The sequence below is a fragment of the Bombyx mori genome, chromosome 4 (assembly GCF_030269925.1).
Source record: "Bombyx mori chromosome 4, ASM3026992v2".
Classification (NCBI taxonomy): Eukaryota; Metazoa; Arthropoda; class Insecta; order Lepidoptera; family Bombycidae; genus Bombyx; species Bombyx mori.
In genome coordinates, this window is record NC_085110.1 from 13175479 (window position 1) to 13202065 (window position 26587).

The 26587-nt window shown below is 39.1% G+C and overlaps 2 protein-coding genes across 9 annotated transcripts; one reads left to right on the forward strand and one right to left on the reverse strand.

Moving 5' to 3' along the window:
* Positions 1-1180: 1180 nt before the first annotated feature.
* LOC101746492 (GATOR2 complex protein WDR59) lies at positions 1181-13479 on the forward strand. Of its 4 annotated transcripts, none has more exons than XM_012694604.3 (12): positions 1181-1603; positions 1966-2173; positions 2656-3234; positions 3788-3855; positions 3951-4283; positions 5105-5473; positions 6665-6818; positions 7373-7556; positions 9405-9525; positions 11509-11763; positions 12076-12302; positions 12536-13479. In XM_012694604.3, exons 1-12 carry the CDS (start codon positions 1358-1360, stop codon positions 12621-12623), a joined length of 2832 nt encoding a protein of 943 aa, XP_012550058.1. In that variant the 5' UTR covers positions 1181-1357; the 3' UTR covers positions 12624-13479. The 4 variants fall into 4 exon arrangements, with proteins under 4 accessions (XP_012550058.1, XP_004930936.1, XP_012550056.1 ...); XM_004930879.2 differs by having other exon boundaries at positions 1183-1603; positions 3791-3855; XM_012694602.3 differs by having other exon boundaries at positions 1184-1603; positions 3939-4283.
* On the reverse strand, positions 13301-24735 carry LOC101740743 (uncharacterized). 5 transcript variants are annotated; one of them, XM_062668307.1, is made up of 10 exons: positions 24575-24735; positions 24110-24247; positions 23585-23764; positions 23354-23461; positions 22466-22610; positions 21520-21692; positions 21067-21148; positions 20078-20240; positions 18781-18954; positions 13301-15885 (listed from the first exon to the last, which is right to left on the reverse strand). In XM_062668307.1, exons 1-10 carry the CDS (start codon positions 24599-24601, stop codon positions 15858-15860), a joined length of 1218 nt encoding a protein of 405 aa, XP_062524291.1. In that variant the 5' UTR covers positions 24602-24735; the 3' UTR covers positions 13301-15857. The 5 variants fall into 5 exon arrangements, 4 of the variants coding, with proteins under 4 accessions (XP_062524291.1, XP_004931064.2, XP_021206879.1 ...); XM_004931007.5 differs by having other exon boundaries at positions 22466-22619; positions 24575-24734; XM_021351204.3 differs by lacking the exon at positions 18781-18954 and having other exon boundaries at positions 22466-22619; positions 24575-24734.
* Positions 24736-26587: the final 1852 nt, after the last annotated feature.

Here is a 26587-nt window from a genome sequence, read left to right on the forward strand (position 1 = left end):
TTTAGTTATAAAATAAGTTGAGTTTATCTGCTGCTTTAACCGCTGAATCTACCATCTCATCGGAATCACGATCCACTGAGAAGATTCGGCTAGAAACTCAGTGAGCCGTGTCTGTGGGTTAAGTTGCACGACGAACCCTTTCTCGCATTCGATAGGCTTGACGAGAACGGTGACCAGTGCTTGGAATGCCTACAAACACCGAAAGTGGATTGGGAGAATCTGAAATGACGTGTTTAATGCGACGGTAACTGTTTGTCGTGCGTTAGTCTGATTCGAGTACTTAATTTTCCGAGGCCACGCTAAGAGGATGAACTGGAATTACCACTAGGAGACATTTATTAAACAGACAAAGTGTCTAATCCTAGCTAGTGTTAAATACATTTGTACTTCATTTTCGGGTTGCACGTCTATCCTAGCGTAATTACAGCAGGCAGTTTTAACTCTCGAAGCTATCACAGGACCTGGCAGTTTTTTGTTTGCCAATATGGGGAGATACTACGGACGTTTTGTTTGCATCCTCAGACTATAATAGTCCTATTATTAAGATGCTGAGCTAATAGTGAAAGCTATTTAAAAAAATACAAAATAAACATAAAAATATGAATCCAAAGTGAATCGAAATAAGAATAAATTGTTGATTTGGTTTGGCAGTAAAATAAACTGCTTGCGATTGATGTGAAGCACGAACTTATTGAATAGTAAAAATTGTAAATTTACGATTACTAATTTTTCCATAAAGTATGAAGCAAATTTTTTATTATTAAACTAGACTTTGTGGCGGGAACGCGAGGAACGAAGTTGTTGAATTGTTTTATTTTGTCTATTTAGTATTTCTTCAGGTTTAAATGTGTAATAATGATGGCTTATTAACTGTTTAGTATGTGTGAAAGTGCACAAAATTAAATGTGGGAAAATTAAACAAAGCCGCTGGACGTAGCTTTTCGAGATCCTCCAAAAGCCCACTGAAAAAGTCTCAGTAAATAACCATTTCACAGAGATTATATTTCATCCCATATCATCTAATCAAATTTAATATCATAAATTTTATTAACATCAACTTTATTGCGTTTCAGTTCATATAATATTTTTTTTTAAATATATATAAAAGTTAGGCGTTATGATACGATACGGTTGCCTTTCCAGTTTTAAAAATATAACTAGTAACACTAAATAAAAAATGTCAAATGTCAATAAATGACAACTTGTAAATAGTCTCTAAATATTGTCTTTCAGGAACAGTTTATGTACATATCCAAATAGAAAATTAAAAATAACTAAATAACTATACATCATGTTAAATATTAAAAATCTTGGGTAATATAGAGATAATTTCGATTTCATAAAGTCACTCTTCGGAATGTCAGTTCACTGGAGTTCTGAAATATTAAAATGGGAATATCGCGAGCTCCAGGCCACTGCAATGACCGTGGATTACACGGGCAACAACGTACTACTAGCAGGTCGCAGGTGCCTGGCCATAAAACAAATAAATCAGGAAGAAGATGGCAACGCGGTAAAAAAATATCCTCGCCAAAGTAAATATGATGCTGCCGGTGCTGAGTGGTGTCAATCGTATCACGGGCAAAAATTATGTGCTATTGCAGTAAGTATTTTAAATAAAAAATCTAAAACAATACTAAATTTAAAGAAATTATTTGATGATTTGAATATTAAGTGTTTTGTGAAATCTGGAAATAGCATCTCAACTGAAGCAATTTACTAAACATTTGAAAAACCTAAACTTCCATTCCGTCCATACATCGGTTGTAGATTTTAAACCTTTGATTAAATTCCGAAATAAAAGGCAATTTTCTGAGTAACACATTGTACTTCAAATATTAATTTAAGAAAGCTCACAAACCGTAATATTATATTTTTACCAAAATTGATTTCTGTATTATTAGGTCTATTTCTTTTTGTTTAATTTTTCACATTATTTTAAATAAAATAGTAAGTTATTTTTAGAGCAACCAGAGAGTTGATGTGTATGAATGGAGAGATGGCAATGATTTGACATGTATATGTTCACTCCGTGGCCACACACGGGTTGTTAGTGACACACACTTCCACAGACAAGATCACAATCTTATAGCAACTTGCTCCATAGATACATTCACTCATATGTGGGATTTGAGAGATGCTCGAAAACCTGTTGTGTCGCTATGTGCAGTGGGTGAGTTTATACTTCACATCATAAATAGATTAATGGTTCATTTTTTTTTTATTTACTGCATAGATGGGTGGACGAGCTCATGGCCCACCTGGTGTTAAGTGGTTACCAAAGCCTATAGACATCTACAACGTAAATGCCGCCACCCACCTAGAGACATGAGTTGTAAGGTCTCACTTTAACAGTACAACGGCTGCCCAGCCCTTCAAACTGAAAGGCATACCTGCTTCACGGCAGAAATAGGCACTCACAAGACGTCCTACCACCAGATTACCAGATTCCTTCACCGTTGAAGTTAATCGTTAAGTACTATTTTTCTTACGTGAGTAATTTCTACGTATATTTTTTTGCTGCCATTAATGTTAAGGTGACTTAAGTACATATCCCGTTATTGAATTTTCAATTGTATTCCAATAATAGAATGTAAACCATAACAAGAATGGTTAACAGCAGAAATAAGCAAAATGTTTGTATTCAAATTTCAGCTGGTGCTTCACAAGTGCAGTGGAATAAAGTAGCATCACACATAGTAGCCACAGCCCATGACGGTGATATTAAAATATGGGATTATCGAAAGCCATCCTCTCCAATACATTACATATCTGCACATTTATGTAAAATCCACGGAGTAGACTGGAGCCCGCACCATGAGTATCAGCTAGTTACATCTAGTCATGATGGAAGCATTAAATACTTTGATATTAACAACGCAAGAAGACCTGAGAATGTAATTATGACAAACTTCCCAGTATGGCGAGCCATTTATACTCCATTTGGCAGTGGTTTGTTGACAATTGGTGTGGGCTGGGGTGGTCTGCCTCGTGCTGAACAAGCGGGAGTTATTGGTATATGGGTTGGAGGTACTCTAACACATAGACTAGTGGGACATACAGACACGGTTCAAACTATGGTGTGGAGATCAAATACCTCCCCATCAAATTATCAGTTGGTTACATGGGGAAGAGATCAATCTTTAAGAGTTTGGGCTATGCATCCATCTTTGTTAAAAATGTGTAACCATTATCTACCAGATGATGAAAATGATGAAGACAACAATAGTGACGGTAAGACAATTTAAATTAATTATACATGAAATTGTCTTAGTCACTAAAGGGCAGTGTTGCATATGATGTATTGTTACCCAATCCCACACTTCAATCTTCATGTTAGTACTCACAATTTTCAAAGATAATTGATCATTCTTGACTTAATCTATACATATATACCATTTTTGTTGCTATATTTGTAAATCTTAATATATTGATTTTTAAAATTTCTCTGGTTGTATATTAATCAATTACATTTGAACTTCTTTTCATACAATCGTAGTTCTTCATGTCATCTGATCATGTTGTACCACATCAAAATATGGGGCTTTTTACAGTCGTTTCGGCATGTCTACAATTTTCTAGAGATGTCACAGTTGCTTTAATATCCGTTTTTTGCTATTTGAAGACAAATGACTTACTTGTACCTGCATTACAATATTGTTCAAGTAATTAAGTTAATTAATTATCGTTATCGGCATTCTTTTGGCTGAATGCCCTGGTAATTGGCAAAGACGATATTTTACCGAATATCATCAAAGTAGAATGGTAAACATTTATATATTTTCAGCAGTGAGCTATGCCTCTACAGCTGGTTCAACAAATGATGTTTCTTTTGGTGACAAAGGACAAGATATGGTAAGTTAAAGGCAGTGTCTCTAACTTATATAAAAATAAGCATAATAATATGTTATTACCTGAACACAATTTTCCATATCAAGATTTCTTCGCAGAATAAACTACCGCATAAAACCTCAATAGATGAAGAATTTGAATCAATTAGAGAAATGGCAAATATTGAAGTTACAGACATGAATATAGAAACACGAACTTGTCAAATCCATTCCGAACGAAATGGTTATGTAGCCAATTTACAGGTTACTTTCCCTAGGAATGTTACTGAACAGATCATACCAAAGTTCTCGTGGCTGTCAGGAACTAATGTGGACAGTCTCATAACCATAAAGATACTGCAAAGCATTAATAGAACTGCTTATCGTAAAAAGAAAGAAGGACACAGATGTTTGTTACATTGTTTAAAAACATTAGCAAAGTCAATTGATGAGGTGAGTTTCAGAACACTTATAATTATTGTGTTTTTTTATCCAGGGTTTTCAGAAACCGTTTTTGTTTCTCTTCGGTAAATATTCTAATACACCCTGTATATACATAAACAAAGAAATAGAAGATATACAAATTATACAAATAACCATTGAACAAACTAAGCTTAGATTTTTTTAATGCTTAGATGGGTATAACATATACAACGAAAATGCCTCCACCCACCTTGAGACATGAGTTTTAAGATTTCCCAGTTTTTACAGTACAACGGCTGCCTCACCCTTCAAACCGAAACCACTGCTTCACGACAGAAACAGGTGGGGTGGTTGTCCGTGCGGACTCACAAGATGTCCTCCTACCACCAGTTATTACATATTTTTTTAATTGGCCGGTTTAATTTTATTACACGATGTTATTCCCGATGATATTATGATATTATTCACCGTGGAAGTATTTCGTGAACATTTGTCAAGTACGTATAATATTTTATTAGAAAAGTTAGTACCTGACTACGCGGGATTCGAACAGCGTTGCATCGCACCGATACGAATGCACCGGACGTCTGTGTGCTTAGTGCGAGTTTTTTAACGTTCTCGATAGCGTAAAAGTTAGCTCATAAATATGGCTCATAAGTATGGAATGGAATCGTTTGCGTACGTTTGCCGTTGGGCGCTGTTCCAACTGCATACAAAATTGGTTTAACTTTTACGCTATCGAGAACGTTAAGAAACTCGCACTAAGCACTCTTATCCTTTAGGCCACGACGTCTTCATGTTCACTGTGTGATTTCTTATCTAGTACTAAGAAATTTATTCACTTGTTTTAGATACCCGTGAAGAATGACGACACAGACTCGATGAAATCGAGTCAAAGAAGTCAGTCGGAGTGTGAGAATGCAGGCGATTCGTGTATTCCTTTCCCTCGAACATGCGGGGCTAAGTGGTGCGGTGTTAGTACGTTAGTGGTATTCAACCGTCCCCCGAACACCAGGAGGCTGTCATTGAAGCACGAGACTGGAACACCTCGGTCAATGTCATCGTTATCCTTGATGCCGGGTTTATTCAACACCGGCTACAGTTCTGTGTCGCCTCACGCCACCACGACTCCGTCGCCGACGAACCCGCCGGGCTTCCCGCAATTACATCACAAGCACCCGTCCTATTCAATCACAACGTTCTATTTTCAAGATCGATGGGTAAGTACAGTATTTTAAATGAAAGATCATGTTTGTGTGTGTGTGTGTGTTTGCAAGAACACGATTGTGTGTTTTTTGTTGATAGGTAGAAAGTATTAACCTCCCCTTTCAGAAGGAAATATCGAAAAATTGCCCGAGTAAGGTAGTGTTTGAATCAATGAATGAAAATTTGAGTTTATGTTAATAGTGTGTGTAACCAACAGTAAAATGTATTTTAGAATAATACTACCAACTGTATGACCACAAAAAAACATTGTTTAATTTATCGATGTGACACAACACTATGCTTTTTTTTTTGAAGTGAAACTTCTTTATGCGCGTTGAGAGTAAAATTTAACTCGCGACAGATTCGTTACGGCTAGAGAGAAAAGATACAATTTAGAAAGAGCGAGAGTGAGAAAATAGAGCGTCTCTCGAGCCACTCGAATGTGGAGAGTGGGAAAGGACAAAGCGAACTAGGTCGTTTCTCTTATACACAGCATTCCCTATTACAAGATAAATTTGATTTAAGGATGAAAAATGAAGAAAACCACTATACTACACACCGTAACAGAAGTTTCATTTCTTTCACGTGCACCAAGGCGCACCATTTTCTTTTTTGTTCTTCCCCGTTCAAATCGCGCGCCACACATTAGCAGATGATTTTCACCGATGGTAGAGCATATTTTATAAAGAGTTGGTATCACGTTCCTGCCTATTTCTGCAACTAAGCAATCCTGCACTTTGGTTTGATTTGTGGCGCTATCATTATATATAAGTAATACAAATGACAACTCGGTCTCATATTTCGACGTGGCTGGTTGCGTTTACATCGTCATTATACTACTTTTACTGGTGGCAGGACCTTTTGAGTCCGCACGTGTAGGTACCACCACCCTGCCTATTTCTGCCGTGAAGCAGTAATGCGTTTCGGTTCGAAGGCTGGGGCAGCCGTTGTAACTATACTTGAGACCTTAGAACTTATATGTCAAGGTTGGTGGCGCATTTACGTTGTAGATGTCTATGGGCTTCAGTAACTTAACACCAGATGGGCTGTGAGCTCGTCCACCCATCTAAGCAATAAAAAAAAAACACAAGGATTCATGTAATTACGTAACACTAGGTGGGCCGTGAGACTCATCGATGCAAAAAAAACTTTATAGAATAAGTATGTGCGGTGAAATACATTAAGACGTTTGAAGTCCGTTGCAGAAGGCACAAGGTCGCCGCGCGGGCAGCATCCGCAGTCGCGGAAGTATATCCGGGTGCTCATCGCCTAGAGTGGTACTGTATGCTGCGACAGATCTCTTCCCACTTAATCGTACTCTTGCTGAAAAATACGTAATTAATTCTGATAATCCGATCGGTAAGTCTTGATATTGGTTTTAGAAATACCCTATAGTATTGGAACCTAAATTCAGCACGAATAATTGTCACTTTAATAAATCGTCGTTATCAAAATCTGCTATGTGCGAAAACTATTTTGAATTAACAAGTAAAAACATTTTCGTATAATTTTTTATATGAAGGTAAATTTTTAAGAACTATATATATCAAATGAAAGGTATAGATAAATATTAAAGCTATAGACACATAGCAGTTTTTTTTATACGGTGATAGAGCTGTGAACTATACGAAAAGGTCAAAAAGTAAAAATCTCAATAAGTGCACATAGCAGGTTTTGGTTTAACAACGACGAAATTCATATTTTGCGAGCCGCCTTACACCCGCGACGCAGCCGACGTGTGTCTCAACTCTAATAGAGTCAGCACTATTGATATCCAGCTGAAAAAATTACCAAATGTCTAAATCATAAAGATATATTTAGTGATTTTAATTATTTCCGTAAATGATTGAATGGTATGATTTAAAAAAAAAAAACTCACTCCGATTTTTTCTTTGTTTTATGTCTTCAAACAGACATGTGCGAAACAAACGCTAAAGTGGCAACGGAAGAAGGAGAACGTGACCTCGCGCACGCCTGGTCTCTGGCCGCGCTTACCGCTAAAGCTCTGAAAGCGAAAGTTGTCGATCATCTGACTTCCAGCGAAGAAAGCATGGGCTGGGTTGGACATCCTCTGTGCTGTAATCTACTGCAATCCTTGTGAGTACCCAAAAATCGATAATATTAAAGTATAAATTATAATAGTGACATAACTTGTCCCATCCCTAGTACGATTGTCAACATAACGCTTAATACCTTAATTCTTGTGAAATGGGTGAATCGTGACAGAGGACGCCTCACTTTCCGGCTCACGCAGGTGCTCATTGGGCATGGTTGCTTCGGTGAGTTCCTGCACCGGATCGGAGCCGAGCCGACGGCAGAGTGCCACCATTGTGGTTGCGACTTGGACACGGCGGAGCACACGCTCGTCGCCTGCCCCGCATGGGAGGGGTGGCGCCGTGTCCTCGTCGCAAAAATAGGAAACGACTTGTCGTTGCCGAGTGTTGTGGCATCGATGCTCGGTGACGACGAGTCGTGGAAGGCGATGCTCGACTTCTGCGAGTGCACCATCTCGCAGAAGGAGGTGGTGGGGCGCGTGAGAGACGCACAGACCCGCCGCCGTCGAGCGGGGGCCAGGGAGGTGGATATCGCCCAAGCCCTGGCCCTCTAAGTGTTTCGGGTCCCCTCACATGTCGGCCTGGGGACCGGCGAAGGGGGCCTAAGAAGACGACGTGCAAGCTGCTCTGCACGCGTTTTATGCATGAGCATCCGGGTGATGGAAGGCCGGCTATCCTCAACCCACGCTGGTTCTGACCCAGCGGGGTATTCCGAGGGTATACCATTCTAACCGGCGCCATCTAGGCGGGCTTCGGATAGCCTGCCGACCGAGAGGACTGGTGGTCGTGGCGCCGACGACCGCCAGTCCGGCGTCCCGAGGGGGAGGGTGATGGGAGAGATGTGCTCCGCACTAAGCGCTTCACTTTCCCCCCTTTGCCTTTTCATGAGTTTTGTCTCATGCGAGGTTTGGACGTTGGTTGTTGAGAGACAGGAGGTTTTAGTCGGTTCGACTCCGACATGCCCCGCCCTCCATCCCCAGTGAAGGGCGGAAGTCCGGCGATTTCCTCATGACAAAAAAAAAAAAAATACCACAATATATAAATAAGAAACTTTTGTAACTCAAATATAATCTATTATTCATAGATAATTTTATGACAATGGCAACGTGCGTCGATAGCATAAGAGGGGTTTCCGATTATGACCTTACAAAACTACCATTAGACGTGATTACTGTAACTACGACTTTATTTAAATAATGTTTTTTTTTGTAATATTTTATTATTACTTTGGAATTATATTTTAATTTTCATCTCTGATAGTAGGAATTCATAGATTACAGTGCAATTATTCATTTGGCATACACCCAAGAGGTATCCGTTAGAATTCTTTAGAGCTACAACTTGTGTTAGGATCCGGATATATCCGAGCTTCTAGTACTAACATAAAAACAGGTTCGTAGGGGAGTAGGTAATGAAGGTGTGGATCTGTGGTAGCACTACAGACTTCTTAAGCATTACATATGGTTGGGTATCCTGATGAATAAATAACCCGACAGATTTATACGTCCGGAAGCTACGAATACAGTTGCTCAATAGTAAATTTACTGGTGGTAGGACCTCTTGTGAGTCCGCGCGTGTAGGTACCACCGCCCTGCTTATTTCTGCCGTGAAGCAGTAATGCGTTTCGGTTTAAAAGGTGGGGCAGCCGTTATAACTATACTGAGACCTTAGAATTTATATCTCAAGGTGGGTGGCGCATTTACGTTGTAGATGTCTATGGGCTCTAGTAACCACGTCACATAAGGTGCCCATCTAAGCAACAACAAAAAATACTTTTTCAACGAGTATGAACTTGTTTGTATGTTTGTATTTTGATTGTAAAAGGTTAATTGTTTTGAGAATGCATGCGAAAGTTAATAATATTATGTAGATATTAAACACGTTGTTTCAGAATATCGCATTACGCTAAAGCGTCGAACGTGCAGATGGCCGCAATGTTGGCCTGTGCGTTTTCAATATTTAACGAAACTAGTAATTCTAGTTCCCAATCAACTATCAGTAGTTCCAGTTATGTGAGTTGAATATGATATTTTTTATAAAGAAAAAAACAAAATTAAACATATTTTAATATATTTTAAAATATGTAACGAAATCTTTCAACGTATTTATTTATCAGAAACTTCAAAACTAATAAATTACCATACATTATTTTTATTATTTTCGCCCTAATATGATCAAAATCACTGAGATAAAATAAATAAAAATCGGCTAGCTGCATAAGCATGTATTTTAGTTTTCAAATAAATTTACTTAAATAAATATTACTCGAAAATAAATATAAAGTTTATCCGAATATCGCACTTGTTGTTACCTCATTGTCGACATAATCGAATCGACAGTCATGTGTTGATAATGATACTAAATGTTTTTTTGGGTCAGACCAGAACAAAGGGAACATCACTGTTGAATGTTAGAATGATGTCATTTGGTCGTTAAGTCAAAAGCAAATTAATTTTGAACTTCAAATGGAATCTATAATTTTTTATTTAAAAAAAAAAGAAGTATATAAAGTCCTCGCTCAACATGCATTTATTAAACTTTTAATATGGAATCGGCAACGTGTATCTATGTTGTAATTTTTTATTGATGTGGATGATATGATTATTGAAATCCGTAGACCTCACAACTTAAATGCCGTTGCCCATTTGAGACGTGAGGTCGAAGTCTCCTTTGTTTTCTATAACGGCTGTCTCAAACTGCAGTCTTTAACGCAATACTTTAGAGGTAGGCTGTATGGTGGTACATACCCATGCGAACCCACATTACGTCCTATTACCGCTAATGATGACGCAAATAAAAAAAAATCCGATTATTATCTTTAATAAAAGGTGTTATTTCTTGATCATGGAAGTCGATCGTGAACGTGTGTTAGGTACGTAGTTCATTAGAAAAAAAATCTACGTGTATACGCAATTTGAACACCGGTTTTGCTCGATAGTAAGTAGTCGCATTGCTAGATACGACTACACCGGTCATCTTAACCTATAGGCACACGACGAATTCTAAATATAATTTGACATTTATGGTCTTTTCTGTAGCTGGAAGTTATATTAGATAGCCAGACACAACTAAACTATACCATACAATTGTAATGTCAGCTGCTGAACTTATCTATATAATTTAACTTAATTAGGTGGACAGTGATGTATTGACTTTATTAATAATTGATTAGATCACTCATAGTTCAATTGAAACCATGTGGTTTTATTGAGAAACCACTCCTAAACTATTGAGTGTAGCTCCCGTAGAGTCAGTTATTCAATTTCGTCCAAACCCTTCCACTTGCTACGAAGTAAAGATTAGAGTTAAAAAAAATAATATCCATTTATTAACTAACAGTAAGGATTTATTCTGATTAGATGTGCAATAGTGAAAAATGCTAGGGCGTATTTACTTTAAAGATTAAATTGGCCCAAACCTATAAAAAATTGTGCGTCTCGGGACGCCCGGCAGTAGTGTTAACTTAAACTAATCTAAGTTGAACTATTTAATGTTGAAATTGTTTAACTTAAGAAAAGCTTAAGTTATTACTTAAATTTTATGTATATCAATATGATAATGTAAAGAAAATTGTAACATTAAGTGAAAAAGATATATAAATATGTAGTTAGGAGCTATATACATACGTTTTCAGTACCGCTACCGTATGCGTGAGTGAAAGGGAAGCCAGACAGACTAGCGCCGTAACGCGTTACGTAACGAAGCGCTTTACCCTCTCATAAGAAGTTATCATCCACTGGTGGTAGGACCTCTTGTGAGTCCGCACGGGTAGGTACCACCACCCTACCTATTTCTGCCGTGAAGCAATAATGCGTTTCGGTTTGAAGGGTGGGGCAGCCGTTGTAACTATACTGAGACCTTAGAACTCATATCTCAAGGTGGGTGGCGGCATTTATGATGTAGATGTCTATGGGCTCCGGTAACCACTTAACCAGGTGAGCTGTGAGCTCGTCCACACATCTATACAATAAAAAAAAATCCAAAACATTTCTCAGGGCAATGGAACTTCACCGTACAGCACCGTAAATCAGTACAGTGAAATCAGCGCTGACGGTTGGACCCTGCCCATAGTGCTCCGAAGCAACTCTTGTTCGGAGGCGGAGAATTTCTACACGGACTCGACCGTTTCGAAATCCGAACGCACATCATCGTGCGTACTGGACGAGACGACCGTCCACTCGTACCACTGCTTCAAGAGAGTCTACGCCGACATATTACATCGATGGCAACTGATATACAAGAAAACGGAGGTAAGATGTTTTCCTCTTTATTCGCTGTTGTTATTAACGTCTATTTTTTTAACATATAATAACAGTTCATATTACATACCTCGTCGAAAGTGGTAAAAAAAAATTCATGACTGGTTGTTTTTTAAGTAAAGTAATGTATTTTTTATGAAACTATCGTTTCATTTAGCTGTATTAACATGTCACAAAGGTGTCATTAGTACTATCGTCTGTCTTTGATTTCGAAAGCGGTCTCCTAACACCCAGTCTTATATCCGAATTTTATTTCAATTATTCAAAAATGTTGAGTGCATAAACGTTGCGGGTTCTGGACAGGTGATGAAACAAGTGAGCGGGCGGCAGCAGACGGGCGAGGTGCGGTACGCGGGCCCCGAGTCGCTGTCGGAGTGTGCGTGGTGCGGCGCGGGACGCAGCGGCGTGCGCTGTGCGGCGTGCGGCCGTGCGGCGCTGCGGTGCGCGGTGTGCGCGCTCGCCGTCCGCGGCCTCGCCTGCGCGTGCGCCTACTGCGGACACGCCGGCCACGCCGCACACATGCTCGCCTGGTGACGCACTCTCTCACATTCTATTACAAACTAAAACTGACGAAATTCCCTCTAACTCTAAATCATTTATTTACCTTGAAACATTTCGCGTAAACACTCGTAAAGAAAGCCTCGCACATGCTCAATGAATTGTTCTACACTCGACACGTGTTTTACTGAAGTATAAGACCCATCCTAACACTAAATGACCGATTTTAGTCTTCTCGTGGACTCACGTTCTTGTATACATTCAGGTTTGCGGAACGCGACACTTGCCCCACGGGTTGCGGATGCAAATGCGTTATGGAAGGAAATTCAGGATGGAAAGGAGTGAAGTACTGAACTATTTACCATTAACATCTTCATAACTTTAAATCCAAGTTAAAATTAAACGCTGTTGAGATTTTGTAATATTTTTTTTCTTTCTTATCAAGACTTCAAATTCTTTTATATTTCTGCTAATATCTGTACTTTCTGTAAAGTTAGGATAAAACAAAAAGGTGCTTACTTATATTTATCATATAATCAAATCGAGCGTGCTAAACGTATAATATATTTTCTTCAAAAAGCAATAATATATTTTTAATTAAAAAATGTTTCGGTAACTATTTAAGTTATTTTTAAGTAATCTAATTTCTCATGTGTAATTTTATACAGAGACACGTGCCTGGATAATGTGTCTATGTAATCTAACCGCTTTCGTGTCGTATTTCATAGATTAGAATACGAAAACCTGATCGCAGGAGCACGTACCGTGGACGCAATCAAAGATTCAACATTTAAATCAGTATATTCTTACTTTAATATCATATCAAATATGGGGCGAGATATTAAAATGATCAGCCGGTAATTGACTGCAGAGCAATTTTTGACAAAGTTTTAAATGCTGACGCCAAACATTACCATTATTGAATCTTATAACAAACTGCTTTCAAATTTAGTTGTACACTAAAAATGTTTATGTATGTACATACAGAATAAAGACATGTGTATTGTTTATAAAAAAATAACGTTGCGTATATATTTTAAAACATTTAATAAAATTTGTACATATTAAAGCTACTGTATCGTGCATGTTACAGTTTGTTTCAATTATTATTTTTTTAAATTACTATTTTCTAAGCGTTACTTGTTAAGTTAAATTAATGAAGACTGCCGAATTTTATGTACATTCGAATAAAGAAGATTTCGATAAATATTTTTTTAGCATTTTATTTAAGTATCTTAAAACAATTGTTTCAAACAAAACATAAGTGTGCACTTTAGTATCGTAAATTTAGTGAATCCTAATTTAATTTGTTTTATTTACCTATTGATTACACAAATGAGCATAGACATTGATAATTATGATTTGTATTATCTCTTTTATTGCCATTGTCAAGCCGACGGCCAACCTGATGATGACTGGTTTCCGTCGCTCATGAATATCGACAATGTCATAGGCACACCCAAGCAACTGCGTATAAAGAGAAATTAAATTTACGCCATAGACTTTTTTTCTACCTAAGCTGATAGCCTTGAGAGGCTATTTCAGCGTAACCTTAACTAGTAGGTGAACTCACGGGGCTCAAACCGGAGTGATGCTAACACTGACCCTAGCAAGAGCAGTGCTTCGCAGAATCTACCACCGGATCGGAAACGCGCCCCATTAAGAAGATCCGGCGAGAAACTTAGTTTGCTAAAGACGTAAGACGGACGGCTGTTCTAAATGATTCTGTAGACATTACAACGTGCCCACGTTGTAACATATGACCTGTTGGTTTTGTATAACGGCTGGTTTCACCGATCAAAAACTGCGCGCCACATTCCAGATTTACCAAATATAAAGTTACTACTAATAACACATGTATGCGGGTAGTAGGACCTCTTGCGGATAGGTACCACCACCCCGCCTATTTCTGCCATGAAGCAGTAATGCGTTTCGGTTTGAAGGGTGGGGCAGCCGTTGTGACTGATTATACTGAGACCTTAGAATTTATATCTCAAGGTGGGTGGCGCATTTAAGTTATAGATGTCTATGAGCTCCAGTAATCACTTAACACCAAGTGGGCTGTGAGCTCGTCCACCCATCCAAGCAATTTTTTTTTTTTATTGATAACAATTTGATTTTCCTTAGTCAAGCAAGTACTTATATCATGCAGTTTCAGGTTTACATTTACGGAGTGAGCAATCTAAAGCGTAGGCAAGTGTAACTAACACGCACCCGCCTGATTGATTGAATGTATATTTTTCAAATGTATTCTTTAAAGATGTCGACATAACTGTTACCTATATTAAACAATTAATCAATGTCTACACTCAATTTGAGAATCCATCGCTTTACGTCAGTCTGTTTAAAGCTTAAATAGGTATACACGCCAACCAATTTATTAATAAACAATGGTTCCATTATCATTTCCTTTTAAGTCTTTAATGAGACCGCATTGATAAAAATACCATTTAATAAAATATTATGCGTTTTCGTTAAATTTAGCCAATTAATTCTTAAAGCGTTTCTGGGCTTAGACAGATCGTTGTCTTCCTAAGTACAGATAAAAAAAAAAAACTTTCATATGACAAAATGTTTTAAATTTCAGCGATGTTTTATAGCAAACACAAATCCCAATGTTGAGACCAATTTATATTATACTATAAACAAAAAAAAAAAAAACGTGATTTCAAGTAAGATCTATGATTAACATTGGTAATTAACTACATTACTCAAACTATGTTACTAAAAAAACAGAATCTACAGTAAGGCTACCATCATAGACAGTATACATATCTACAATCAAATAAACCAGGCACACAAAAAAACTTGAGTTTTTAAGCTAACAATATTAAAAACTTTTATGTTATTTTATGAGTAGTGGATGATTCCGATTAAATTATTTCGTAAATAATATACATTCCATGTCATATTTTCATATTTTGGAACATTTGGAACAACAAAAGAACATTTTATAATTAGTATTCATATCAGCGCAAGTGACGACTTTAAACTTTCGCTAATTTGTGTTAATTTTTATATGATAAACACTTCGCGCTCCGTATTGTTTCCAGATACGCCCGGTGTAGCGTCCTGATGTATTTAAAAGACGCGCCAAGTTTGTCGTGGGTGATCTACGCTAGATGTTTTTTAAAACTGTATTCACCATAGACTTACGGTTAGTACCTATACCGCCTATACTTACATGACGCGTCCATGGTCAAGGACAACGTAATGTGCACACAGAATAAATGTCGACATTGGAAGCATAACGTTTGATTTTCCATTTTGATTGCCTTTTTTACATCAATTATAATTAATCAACAAATATTAAATTTACTTTCAATTTACAAAGATCGAGTGTTGGGTATTCGATATCTAATGTCGATAATTATTACATAAATCAGTGTTAACCAATTTATCGATATATGAACAAGAAAAAAGAACAACTCTATCCTATATTACAATATAATTTTTATTTAAATCATTCGTTTAATCGTAAATTGTAGTAAAAGAAAATGACACTACATCTGGGTCCGTTTTTGCCTCTAAGACTTTTATTATCTATGGGTGTACCAACATCATGCGTGACATTTCGGACGTTGAACTCAAAGGCGCGTCGTTCTATTGTAGCAGCTAAAACAATTAAACATCGATTAAAACATCATAAACTACCATCACATCAAAAACATACTGTAATATATTTGTGCAACACTATAAAACACTTTAAAACAACCGGCACATGACAAGAAGCTCTTCAAAATAGAATTGCTACTCTGACTTAATCATACCGTTGCGTAACTTATTACGAATATCCCTCTGCCTATAGCTGCCAAATTGTGTCATAATTGTGTGATAAATAAATAAAAACGAATTAATGATACACTAAATGAAGACTATAAAATGATATTTTTAATATTCTACCTTTTTTACTTTAAGGCGAATTTACATTACGAAATTAGTGGCGTGAAATTAATTTCGTGACATTAGTTTTACTAACAGTTTCACGTGTAATTTAATACTTTCGTAATGCATGCATTAATTTCATGCATGGAAATTAGTTTCGTGCCCTGCGCGATTTTTTGGTGAAATTAATGTCATGCAACTAATTTCATAGTGTAAACGCGACGTGAAACTAATGTCGCGAAAGGGCCTGCGCTGTGCGGACGTGTGTATTGTTAGTTCGGACGCGCTTCAAACGTTGAAAATGGCAAACCAACGATGGAGTACAGATAAAAATATAGATCTTATTAACGAAACACTTACAGTAAAAAAGCAAAATTATATTCACTCATTCGATAATAGTTTTTATAACTCTCAGGATCTTCATCTGCTAATTCAGAGACTAACTTCATTGCACCTAAATGCCTTCTTGTTGACCATCCTCGAATCTACCAACCTTTTTTTTCTTGATAGTCTTTTTTTTAAGTTTATAGGTATATAAGCATTTCTTTAGCTACATTGAATATAGCATATAGCATAGAATTTAGCTTTGATGGTGATGGCGCCATGGTTACTGCGATACTGTGGATTTCGCGACACTAATTTTTTGACGAAATTACTTTCGCATATATCGAAACTACTTTCGTGAAACTGAGCTCAACATGCATGACACTAATTTCGTAATGTAAATCCCGCATTACATCCACAAAAACCACGCACGCATATGCGCATGCGAAAATTGTTTTTTTGTTGGGCAATAAAACGATACATAAATATTACATTTTAAAATAAAAAAAAGTCCTTAGGTTGTGCAGTTCTGTTTCATAAAGTCTTATATAGACGAACAGATTATGATATGATCAATAGATACTGTACTTATTAAGCACTGTCATTAAATACAATAGGTACTCGAAGTTTCAACAATCACGTCTAATCAGTGGAGTAAATACGATGAATGTTTTTTTTTTTTTTTTTTTTTTTTATTGCCCTTGTAGGCAGACGAGCATACGGCCCACCTGATGGTGAGTGGTTACCGTCGCCCATGGACTTCAGCAATGCCAGGGGCAGAGCCAAGCCGCTGCCTACCGTTTAATACTCTCCACAAGCCTCGTTTGAAGAAGGACATGTCATAGCGCTCGGGAAACACCGTGGAGGGGAGCTCATTCCATAGCCGGATGGTACGTGGCAAAAAAGACCTCTGGAAACGCACTGCGGATGACCGCAGTGGCTCCAGGTAGTATGGATGAACTCTACTCCGGTGGCGGGCGGTGCGATGGTAAAAACGAGATGCCGGTATCATCTCGAACAATTCCTCAGAGCACTCCCCATGGAACATACGGTACAAAATGCAGAGGGAACCGAAGTCCCTCCGCAGACCCAGAGGCTCCAAACGATCCGTGAGAATGGGATTATCGACAATCCGAACGGCCCTCCTCTGTATGGAGTCAAATGGAAGAAGCTGGTATTTGGGAGCCCCGGCCCAGAGATGGGAGCAGCACTCCACGCGAGGCCGGACTTGTGCTTTATAAAGCAAAAGCCTTTGTCCAGGCGTGAAGTACCGCTTCGCTCTGTTGAGGACTCCCAGCATTTTGGACGCCAACTTGGCTTTGCCTTCCAGATGACTCCGAAACTGGACATCGCTCGAAATCTCGACCCCAAGTATCCCAATACTCTCGGAAGGTTGCAGGGATACTCCTTGGAATTGCGGCGCCATGACAAAGGGGTCCTTCTTCGCAGTGAACGCGCAAACTTGTGTCTTTATCGGGTTGAATTGAACCAAGTTCAATTCACCCCATTCGGAGACTCGCCTCAGAGAGTTCTCCACTTCAGACACAAGTTTAGATCGTCTCTCTTGCACCGCGCTCCGAGAGAGACTCTGATGGCCGATATATCGCGCATCCCCCGTGCTGTCATCCGCATAGCAATGCATGCCATCAATAGACAGCATGTCATTGATATACAGGATGAAAAGCGTGGGGGAGAGCACCGAACCTTGTGGAACGCCAGCGTTAATGGTCATGGTATCAGAGCAGTCACCGTCTACAACGACCATGATGCTCCGCCCATCCAAAAAGCTAGCGATCCACTTGCAGAGACCCTCGGGGATTCCGTAAGATGGTAGCTTCGACAGAAGTGCCCTATGCCAGACCCTGTCGAAGGCCTTCGCGATATCAAGGCTCACAGCAAGAGCCTCGCCCTTGCTCTCCAAGGCTTCAGCCCACCTGTGAGTAAGGTATACGAGAAGATCGCCAGCTGAGCGACCGTGACGGAAACCGTACTGTCGGTCACTGATCAGCTGGCGATCTTCAAGATACTTCAGGAGTTGTATATTTATTATTCGCTCCATCACCTTGGAAAGCAAGGAAGTTATCGCGATAGGCCTATAGCTCGATGGGTCCGACCGGTCACCCTTCTTGGGGATAGGGTGGACGTGGGCGGTCTTCCATGAAGACGGAACCCTGTTAGCGCAATAAGAGAGGCGATACAGACGCGTTAGCGCAGGCGTCAGCTCAGGGGCGCACGTTTTCAGAACCACTGCGGGGATGCCGTCTGGCCCACTCGACTTATGTTAGTTTATTTGCCGCATACCTCTCAAGTAGCCTCCGCTTTAGTTCAGGTGGGTAAGTAACGTATATGTAGTGGTCGTCATGGTCGGGATCATCCAGCATGCCGTCTTCTGTCCCCATCCGCTCCCCCCGAGTCGGCGACGAATGCGTCGTCATAGAAACGGAGGCGCTTCCCGCCACACTACCCTCCTCGGAACTATCAAAATACATGATTCTAGGAGTTTCTAGGATAAAGTTTTGGGTGCTGATTATGTTTCACGTAACAGTATCTTTTATATGGTCATGAAAATGTGTACTTAATTGTCATAAAATCTATACATATAAATAAAACTGGAGTGTCTGTTTGTAATATTGAAATAACCGCTTCTTACTACATGCATATGAATATATATACGGTACATACACTAAAATAATTTTTTTTACAGTTTTTGTCTATCTGTCTGTCTGTTTGTTCCGGCTAATCTCTGGAACGGCTGGACCGATTTTGACGGGACTTTCATTGACAGGTAGCTGATGATATAAGGCCCCGCGGCGTCACTCCCGGTACGACAATAACCGCGGGTAACATCGCAGGACTTAGGTATCAATAATAAAATTTAATGTTTCCGAAGGGAAGCGAGGGCGGGTCGCTATGTAAATATATAAATAAACACCGCACGTGAACATCAAGGGCCAAATCGAAACTTAAGTTTCATACCTTCATTGCTTAAAACTGTTGTAGTAACTTACTTAGAGTAAGTAGCACAGGGATGTCATCCCAAGATAGCGTATGCTTTGTACAATGGCCTGCACAAGTCAGACGATTATGATTTGGAATTGTCTGTCGACTTTTGCGGACCATAGTACCTAATACATATACTCTACCAATTTATACTAATACTAAATATTATATCACACCAATCTAAATGTCGAAAATCCGTGACTAAGTGCAAAAACGGTAGCGAAGCAAATGTAATTTATAATGTAGCTTCGAAAATAATCCTCCTTAAAAACATAAAGCAAATGTTAAACGGTGATTTAGATTTATTTAATAAAAACTTCTAAATTAAATCCAACTCAATAGAATGAAATATGATACGACTTATGTTTAGAGCGGAGTTAAAATTCATTTGAAATCGCGATTGATGCCGAAATTATTCGAAGCGCAATAATAAATAGATGAGGTTACTGCTAATGTCAGTGGATGAAATCCAGCAATAACAAAAGTTCTGGGAAGTCTTCGAACGACAACAAACTTCGTTAACAAAAAAAATTTATGAAATAAATTTATGAGCGGAATAGATTAAACTTAGAAAGAAATGGTATTTTGACATTCTTACTCGAACACTATCCAGATGATGTAGTAACACATACACAAAGCCAAAGCGAGGCCTGTCGCGAGCGCCAACAGTAGCGGCCAAGGGAACGCTCGAGCCGTTGGCGCGGTGTCCTCCCAGTACCGGTCACAGCTCAAGTACCAACACACTGCGCGTTGCATCTCTTCTGCGTTCAAACAATTTACAGATATTTCATTCCTCTAATAAACAAACTATCTAAAAAAATCATCATACTAAAAAAATAACTATCTGTGTGAATAAGGTAAATGCGGCCACCAGCCTTGAGATATAACGCTGTAATCTGAATCGTGACCCACCTCGATAAAGCGACACGACACGAGATCCCTCTCATCGTGGCCGCCGGTAACTACATTCCCGATCCTGCGGACAGAATGGAAAGCAGTCGACGTCGTCCCAAACACGTCATTTCGGATCCTCCCGATCCACTAACGGTGCTTTTAGGTACGTCAAGCACTGGTCATCGTTCTCGTCGAACCCGTCGCTTGCGACCAAGGGCTCGACGAGTAAATTAACCCTCAGACACAGCCCACTGAGTTTCTCGCCGGATCTACTCAGTGGTTCGCGTTTCCGATCCGGTGGTAGATTCTGCGAAGCACTGCTCTTGCTAGGGTTCGTGTTAGCAACGGCGTCAGGTTTGAGCTCCGTGAGCTCACCTACTAGTTAAGGTTACGCTGATATAGCCTCTCAAGGCTATCAGCTTAGGTAAGAATAAAAAATGCGGACTGGTCCGCGACTCCGAAGCGCGGACCCAAGGATATTTTTAGGGCCCTACCGCTCTAAACGACTCCCCTGCACTCTTACACCCGACGTCCGATCTCCGCCCGGGGTCAGAACCCGATCAGAATAAGGAGGTTCCGCAGTTATTTGTTTCAGCCACAAGATTAGTAAAGACAATTTACATTTATGTTGTTCTAACAACTGATTATAAATGAGACGCAATGTGCAATTTGAAGGAAAAAACATTTTCTTACCTTCCAATTCAGTAAACTGATGTTGAGTCAGATTTAATAACAACGTCGCTATACAAGAATGAACTATTTTCTCACATCGTATCTGAAATAAAGAGAAGATCATTGAATATTTTAAAGCGAGTTCATAAAAAAATCTTTCTATTTTTGTCACGAAGCAGAATACATTCCTATTTATAATATATAATACCTACTTACAATATAATAGAAAGCACCCTTCCGCGAGAAGCTGGAATAGTCCTTTAGGCTTCTAACAAATAGGTAGGGAAGAAAAATATAGAAATTTTGATCTCACGACGCCAGATAGGTGGCAATTTTCAAACAGTAAACTTTATGTATGGTATCAAAGTCACATCTTTGCTTAACCTCGTTCATTTAACGATCGGTAAACCTAGTAAAGCTTAAGTAAAACGGGTAAGGAGTCGATATAAAAATGAAAAAATGCTTAAATATAACCTTTAATATTTGAAGTCTTGTGGGATCGCAAGCCGCGCGCTCGGCCTGCAAGTCTGCCAACCGTTTCTGTCTGCTGTCCGGTGGAAGAGAGGACTCTACGGTGTCTGCGTCACATAATTTAGCGGTTTGATTCACATCCGTTTCGCTGTCTTCCGTCTTTTTTTCATCGGATTCTGTGAACATTTTTTTTTAAATAATAGCTTAGCTTTTTTTAACGGTCTGGATGCAAATATACTGCTTGTGACGACGTCATTTGCGGTTAAAATAAGTGACGACTTAGTATATTTTTACATACTAATTTACAATAGATACTTGGTTAAATGATTTTTTTTTATTGCTTAGATGTGTGGCCGAGCTCACAAACCACCTGGTGTTAAGTGGTTACCGGAGCCCATAAACATCTATAACGTAAATGCGCCACCCACCTTGAGATATAAGTTCTAAGGTTTCAAATATAGTTACAACGGCTGCCCCACCCTTCAAACCGAAACGCATTACTGCTTCACGGCAGAAATAAGCAAGGTGGTGATACCTACCCGTGCGGACTCACAAGAGGTCCTACCACCAGTTAGAGTAAGTAGGACAGTACAATAGCCTGCATAAGTCAGACGTGATTTGGAATTGTCCGTCGACTTTTGCGGACCATAGTACCTAATACCTATACCCTACCTAATCTATACTAATACTAAATATTATATTATCACACCAATATAAATGTCGAAAACCCGTGACTAAATGCAAAAACGTTGTAGGTAGCGAAGCAAATGTAATATAAAAGGTAGCTTAATTTTAAATCACATCCTGTAGTTATGGTATTATTGTTATTTTTTCAATTCCGACTTGTTTATTGATCAGTAATAAAGTCCTCAATAAATTAATCAATAAATTTATATCGCGATATTGTATGTTCAAAGCGAGGTATCGTAGGTCAATTGTGCAGTCTTGCCTGGCTCATCATTTTCAAGGTCAGTCTTGGGGCAGTCAGGTACAGGGAGAGGCGTTGAACGCGGTCGATGTCTACGGCGTGGGGCCACTCGCGCCACACTCCGGGTTGCTGCCGGTGCTAAGGCCTTCTTTATGGATTCCACGTCCTGCCACACCTTCAAATAATAAGCAAAATAATACAAACAAATGCTAAATCAATCTAAAACCCACATTAAAAATAAAATCTTAGTCAGATTTTGTATCTGTACGTTTGGGCCTTCTTTGCTTTTTATTTGATTTCTATTGATGACTGAACGATCTCACGGCTCTTTGGTGTTAAGTAGTAGCAGAGGCCCATAGACCTTCACAAGCCTTGAGACATGTCACCGAAGTCTCAGTCTTATAGCATAGTGGCTTACCCAGAAATAACCTAGCTGTACGAGCTTACATGTTTTTACGAAAGCGGTAAGCTTAATTTAAAGCGTTTTACATTTATCGCGTGATTTTTAGATTATTGCAAAATCTTCGAAATCTGTCGTTAACACCTGCTAAGTACGTTTTCCTGGGAAAAATGAGTATTTGCAAACGGGATTCCAATGCCGCGACATAGCCGCTTTTTATTTGAACGTGTATACCGGAAATCTTATGCTTGCTACGACGACTTTATGTCATTTGACCAATGACATTGACAATATTACAATTCAAAACGAACTTATTATTTTAAGACACGTAAGAAATCACGAGTACACTTTCCTATCTAAAATGACAGGATAATCCAACTCATTATTTCTGTACTTAATTTATAGTGCTAAACTAACATTGAATGTATGCGCATAACTTTAAAGCAAATTATTTTTACATAAGAAATAAACCTTATTTCAGATTCTATGATAACATAAAAATAGTTTACCTCAATGTCGGTGCCAGGTCCGTCGCCACCGTTTAGTAGTCCGTGTGCGACCAAGACTTGACACCGCAAAATATCACAGTAGTCAGCTAGACAAACTGCGTCTTCTGCCTAAAAACATATTTTATCATGACCAGTGGAATTAATAGCACGTACCTATAAAATAAGTATCTCTAGCTACGAATAAGACTTATTATTTATTCGTAGCTCTTTGGTAATTATATCTCTCTATACCTTGTTGATCTGATTTTTGTGTCGGTGGTCAAAGTGTGCGTCTAGATGTCGTTCTTCGTAAAAGGATTTTCCACAGAAAGCGCACGTCCATTGCGATGGTCGGTGTTGCATCTTGGCTGCGTGCTGAGGCGCGAATATGTCTCGCGCGGGGTGGAATGGACATTCTAATGGTAGTTTTACCTGGAAATTTACAAGAAACAATTAAATTTAGAACTTAAAAATGAAACATAGGTTTGGCTAAGATGATACTACGAGTAGGTAAGTGTAGAACGCTTCCATAAAGTAGGTATATATGTATATTCGTTGGTAATGTAACAAAAGTTATAAGATTATCCGGTTCGATTGTTCGCACTTAAAGCAAACCTCAAACACATAAGCGTAGATACTTTTGACATATCCGTGTATTTCATATATTTTTCTATGGTCTACTTGGGGTGAGCTCACTAGACCCCGTGATACAGAAGTCAGTCTTATAAGGAGATGATAAAGCAAATTGTAACTATCTTAAATCACCAATAAAATCACCTGGAATCTCTCCAAGACGGGAAGCCATTTGTTCTGTATGACTTTTCTTACGATTTTGGAGTTGTCACGAGAGCAGCTGATCTTGAACACTGAAGGCCCCGGCCAAGGTATTAGGGTCAGGAACAAAAGTGCCAGGACCTAAAAATGCATAATGGTACAATGTTTTTTCATATATTTCGATATGAACTATCCCAATATAGGTACGAGTGTACTCATATATAATACATTTAATTAAAAACTCATCTGTTATTATAAACTACTATTGTCGCCAAGAAAATATTGGCTATTAGCTGAAAATATATAATACATAGCTTCTAATATTCTGTATATGTTTAATTGTAGAAAAATAATAAAAATAACGTCTAATGTAATTAGCTACTCTAAGATCGTTAGGTTAGACTTCTGTTATTCGATTATCGATTTTCGGAAGGTCCATAACCTATGAAATATAAGATTGTAGCTCACCTCGAGAGATAACGAAGTGGTCGTCATTCATATCTCTTGTACGGCAATATTCAGTAAAAACAATTTATATTATTTTAGGAAAATAACAGTTGGTAACGTGCAAATGTGTTACGCCGAGGGCTTTCTTCGACGAGACCGGATATGGCGCATGCGTAAAACTCACCTACATCCCCTCGCATTAAGCTTGTAAATTATTCCCAGGAACATTCGCTGGCCCAAGATATGTCATTTATTGTATTTTATTTGTCACAATATTTGCTTACTGCAGACAACTTTTTTTATAAAACACCAATGGCTTACGCAAATTTGCCTTATATTAGAATTGTTAATACAAAACATTTTTTGTACTTAGTTTTATTGCCTAAGTAAATTAATTAAGTAATTATGTGATACAGTGCAGGATCGAACGTTAAGGCAAACCTTGGAGGCAATTTATTACATAAATGGGTGAACGAGCTCACAGTCCGCTTGGTGTTAAGTGGTTATAGGAGCCCATATACGCGACAAAGCTAATACTACCACTTTGAAATATGAGGTCAGAGCTTCAATTGTATTGCATAATAGAAATCCCAATCTTCAAACCGAAAAGCTTGATAGCTTCGCAAATATAGGTCGGATGGTGGCATACCCACCATTAATTACGCAAATGTATTTGTTTTGTCGATTTCATTTGTATTAATTAAACTAGATTATTCTAGTTATTCGTCGTATAAGCCGACATCAACCCGTTAAGTAGGTACGTCTTGCCTTAAACAAATTAGTACTTGTCTGCGAAATTTTAATACAGGCATACTCGCACCGCTTGAGACAAGAACAGCGGACGTCTTATCTTTTAGGCCACGACGACTTTTAATATACAATTGCGTGAGGGTTCTACGTTTACTCTGGTGCTGTCTGACCTACCACCACTGCTAGTATTAATCAAACACCCTCATCTCAATATATAATATACTCCCTTGTGAAAAAATACATCAATGTAAGATGGCTTCTAGCCCTGAGAATAAAATCCTCGCTACGCCCACGGGAAGAGTAGGTTTTATTACGGACGGGCTCAGAAGTAGTAATTACTAAAAACTTATTAAGATCTGCTTCGCAGACTCAAAGGTGCGTTACGAATCTTTTTTTTTTTTTTTTTTTTTTATGAATGAAAGTTTACTGGTGGCCCGAAGGCCTTTCCAGTTTCACCAGGACAGGTGGGCGAGCAAAGGCTCAGCCAAGAGGGGTGGGATTTGCTAACAACTGCCCGAGCGCCTCCGAAGGAGACCTAACAACTCAAGAGCAATTGTTTCGCGAATGAATCTACTACCGGATCGGAATCGCGACCCGCTGAGAAGATCCGGCGAGAAACTCAGCGGGCTGATGCATGGGTTAGGTTGCACGTCGACCTCTTTGTCGAGTTCGACGAGTACGGTTACCGGGGTCCCTAAGCCTGCCCCTAGTATTAGAGCTGAAGGCATCTAATGCAAAGGTTATTGGATCTGATGGATCCGTAAGGACGTGTCTAGGGCGTCGACGGTGACTGGCTCCTGCATGATCAGGATTCGGGGAGTAGTCAGCGGCGGCAACGATAAGGCGATTATCATGACGCATAGCCTTATCGAAGTATCGTTCCGACGCTGACTTCATGTATTTCCGAATTGATTCGAGGCCCAGGTCGTCCTGTAGGTCAACGTTCCTCACGAACCACGGAGCCCCGACAGCTAACCTGCAAAAGCGGGATTGTAGGGATTGGAGGGTGTCTATGTGTGTGCGGGCCGCGTGAGCGAACACCACACTCGCGTAAGTCATGACGGGCCTTATGCAAGTTTTGTAAAGTGTCACCTTGTTCCGAAGGGACATTTTACTCCGCTTACAGATCATGGGGTAGAGTCTACCGAGAATAAACGCAGCACGGTCACGGACTGATTTTATATGCGGGCGGAATGTCATCGATGCATCCAGGGTAACGCCCAGGTACTTGACCTTCCTGGCCCAGGGTATGGGTTGTCTAAAGAGAGTAATCGGGGGTGTGAG

Coding starts and splice junctions, on each gene's coding strand:
- LOC101746492 (XM_012694602.3), top strand. CDS start 1,358: ATGTCAGTTCACTGGAGTTCTGAAATATTAAAATGGGAATATCGCGAG. Junction 2,174..2,655: donor TGTGTCGCTATGTGCAGTGG/GTGAGTTTATAC, acceptor TTCAAATTTCAG/CTGGTGCTTCACAAGTGCAG. Junction 9,526..11,508: donor CTATCAGTAGTTCCAGTTAT/GTGAGTTGAATA, acceptor AACATTTCTCAG/GGCAATGGAACTTCACCGTA.
- LOC101740743 (XM_004931007.5), bottom strand. CDS start 24,601: ATGACGACCACTTCGTTATCTCTCGAG. Junction 21,149..21,519: donor CAAGACTTCAAATATTAAAG/GTTATATTTAAG, acceptor TCTTTATTTCAG/ATACGATGTGAGAAAATAGT. Junction 20,241..21,066: donor TCAGTTTACTGAATTGGAAG/GTAAGAAAATGT, acceptor GTTTGAACGCAG/AAGAGATGCAACGCGCAGTG.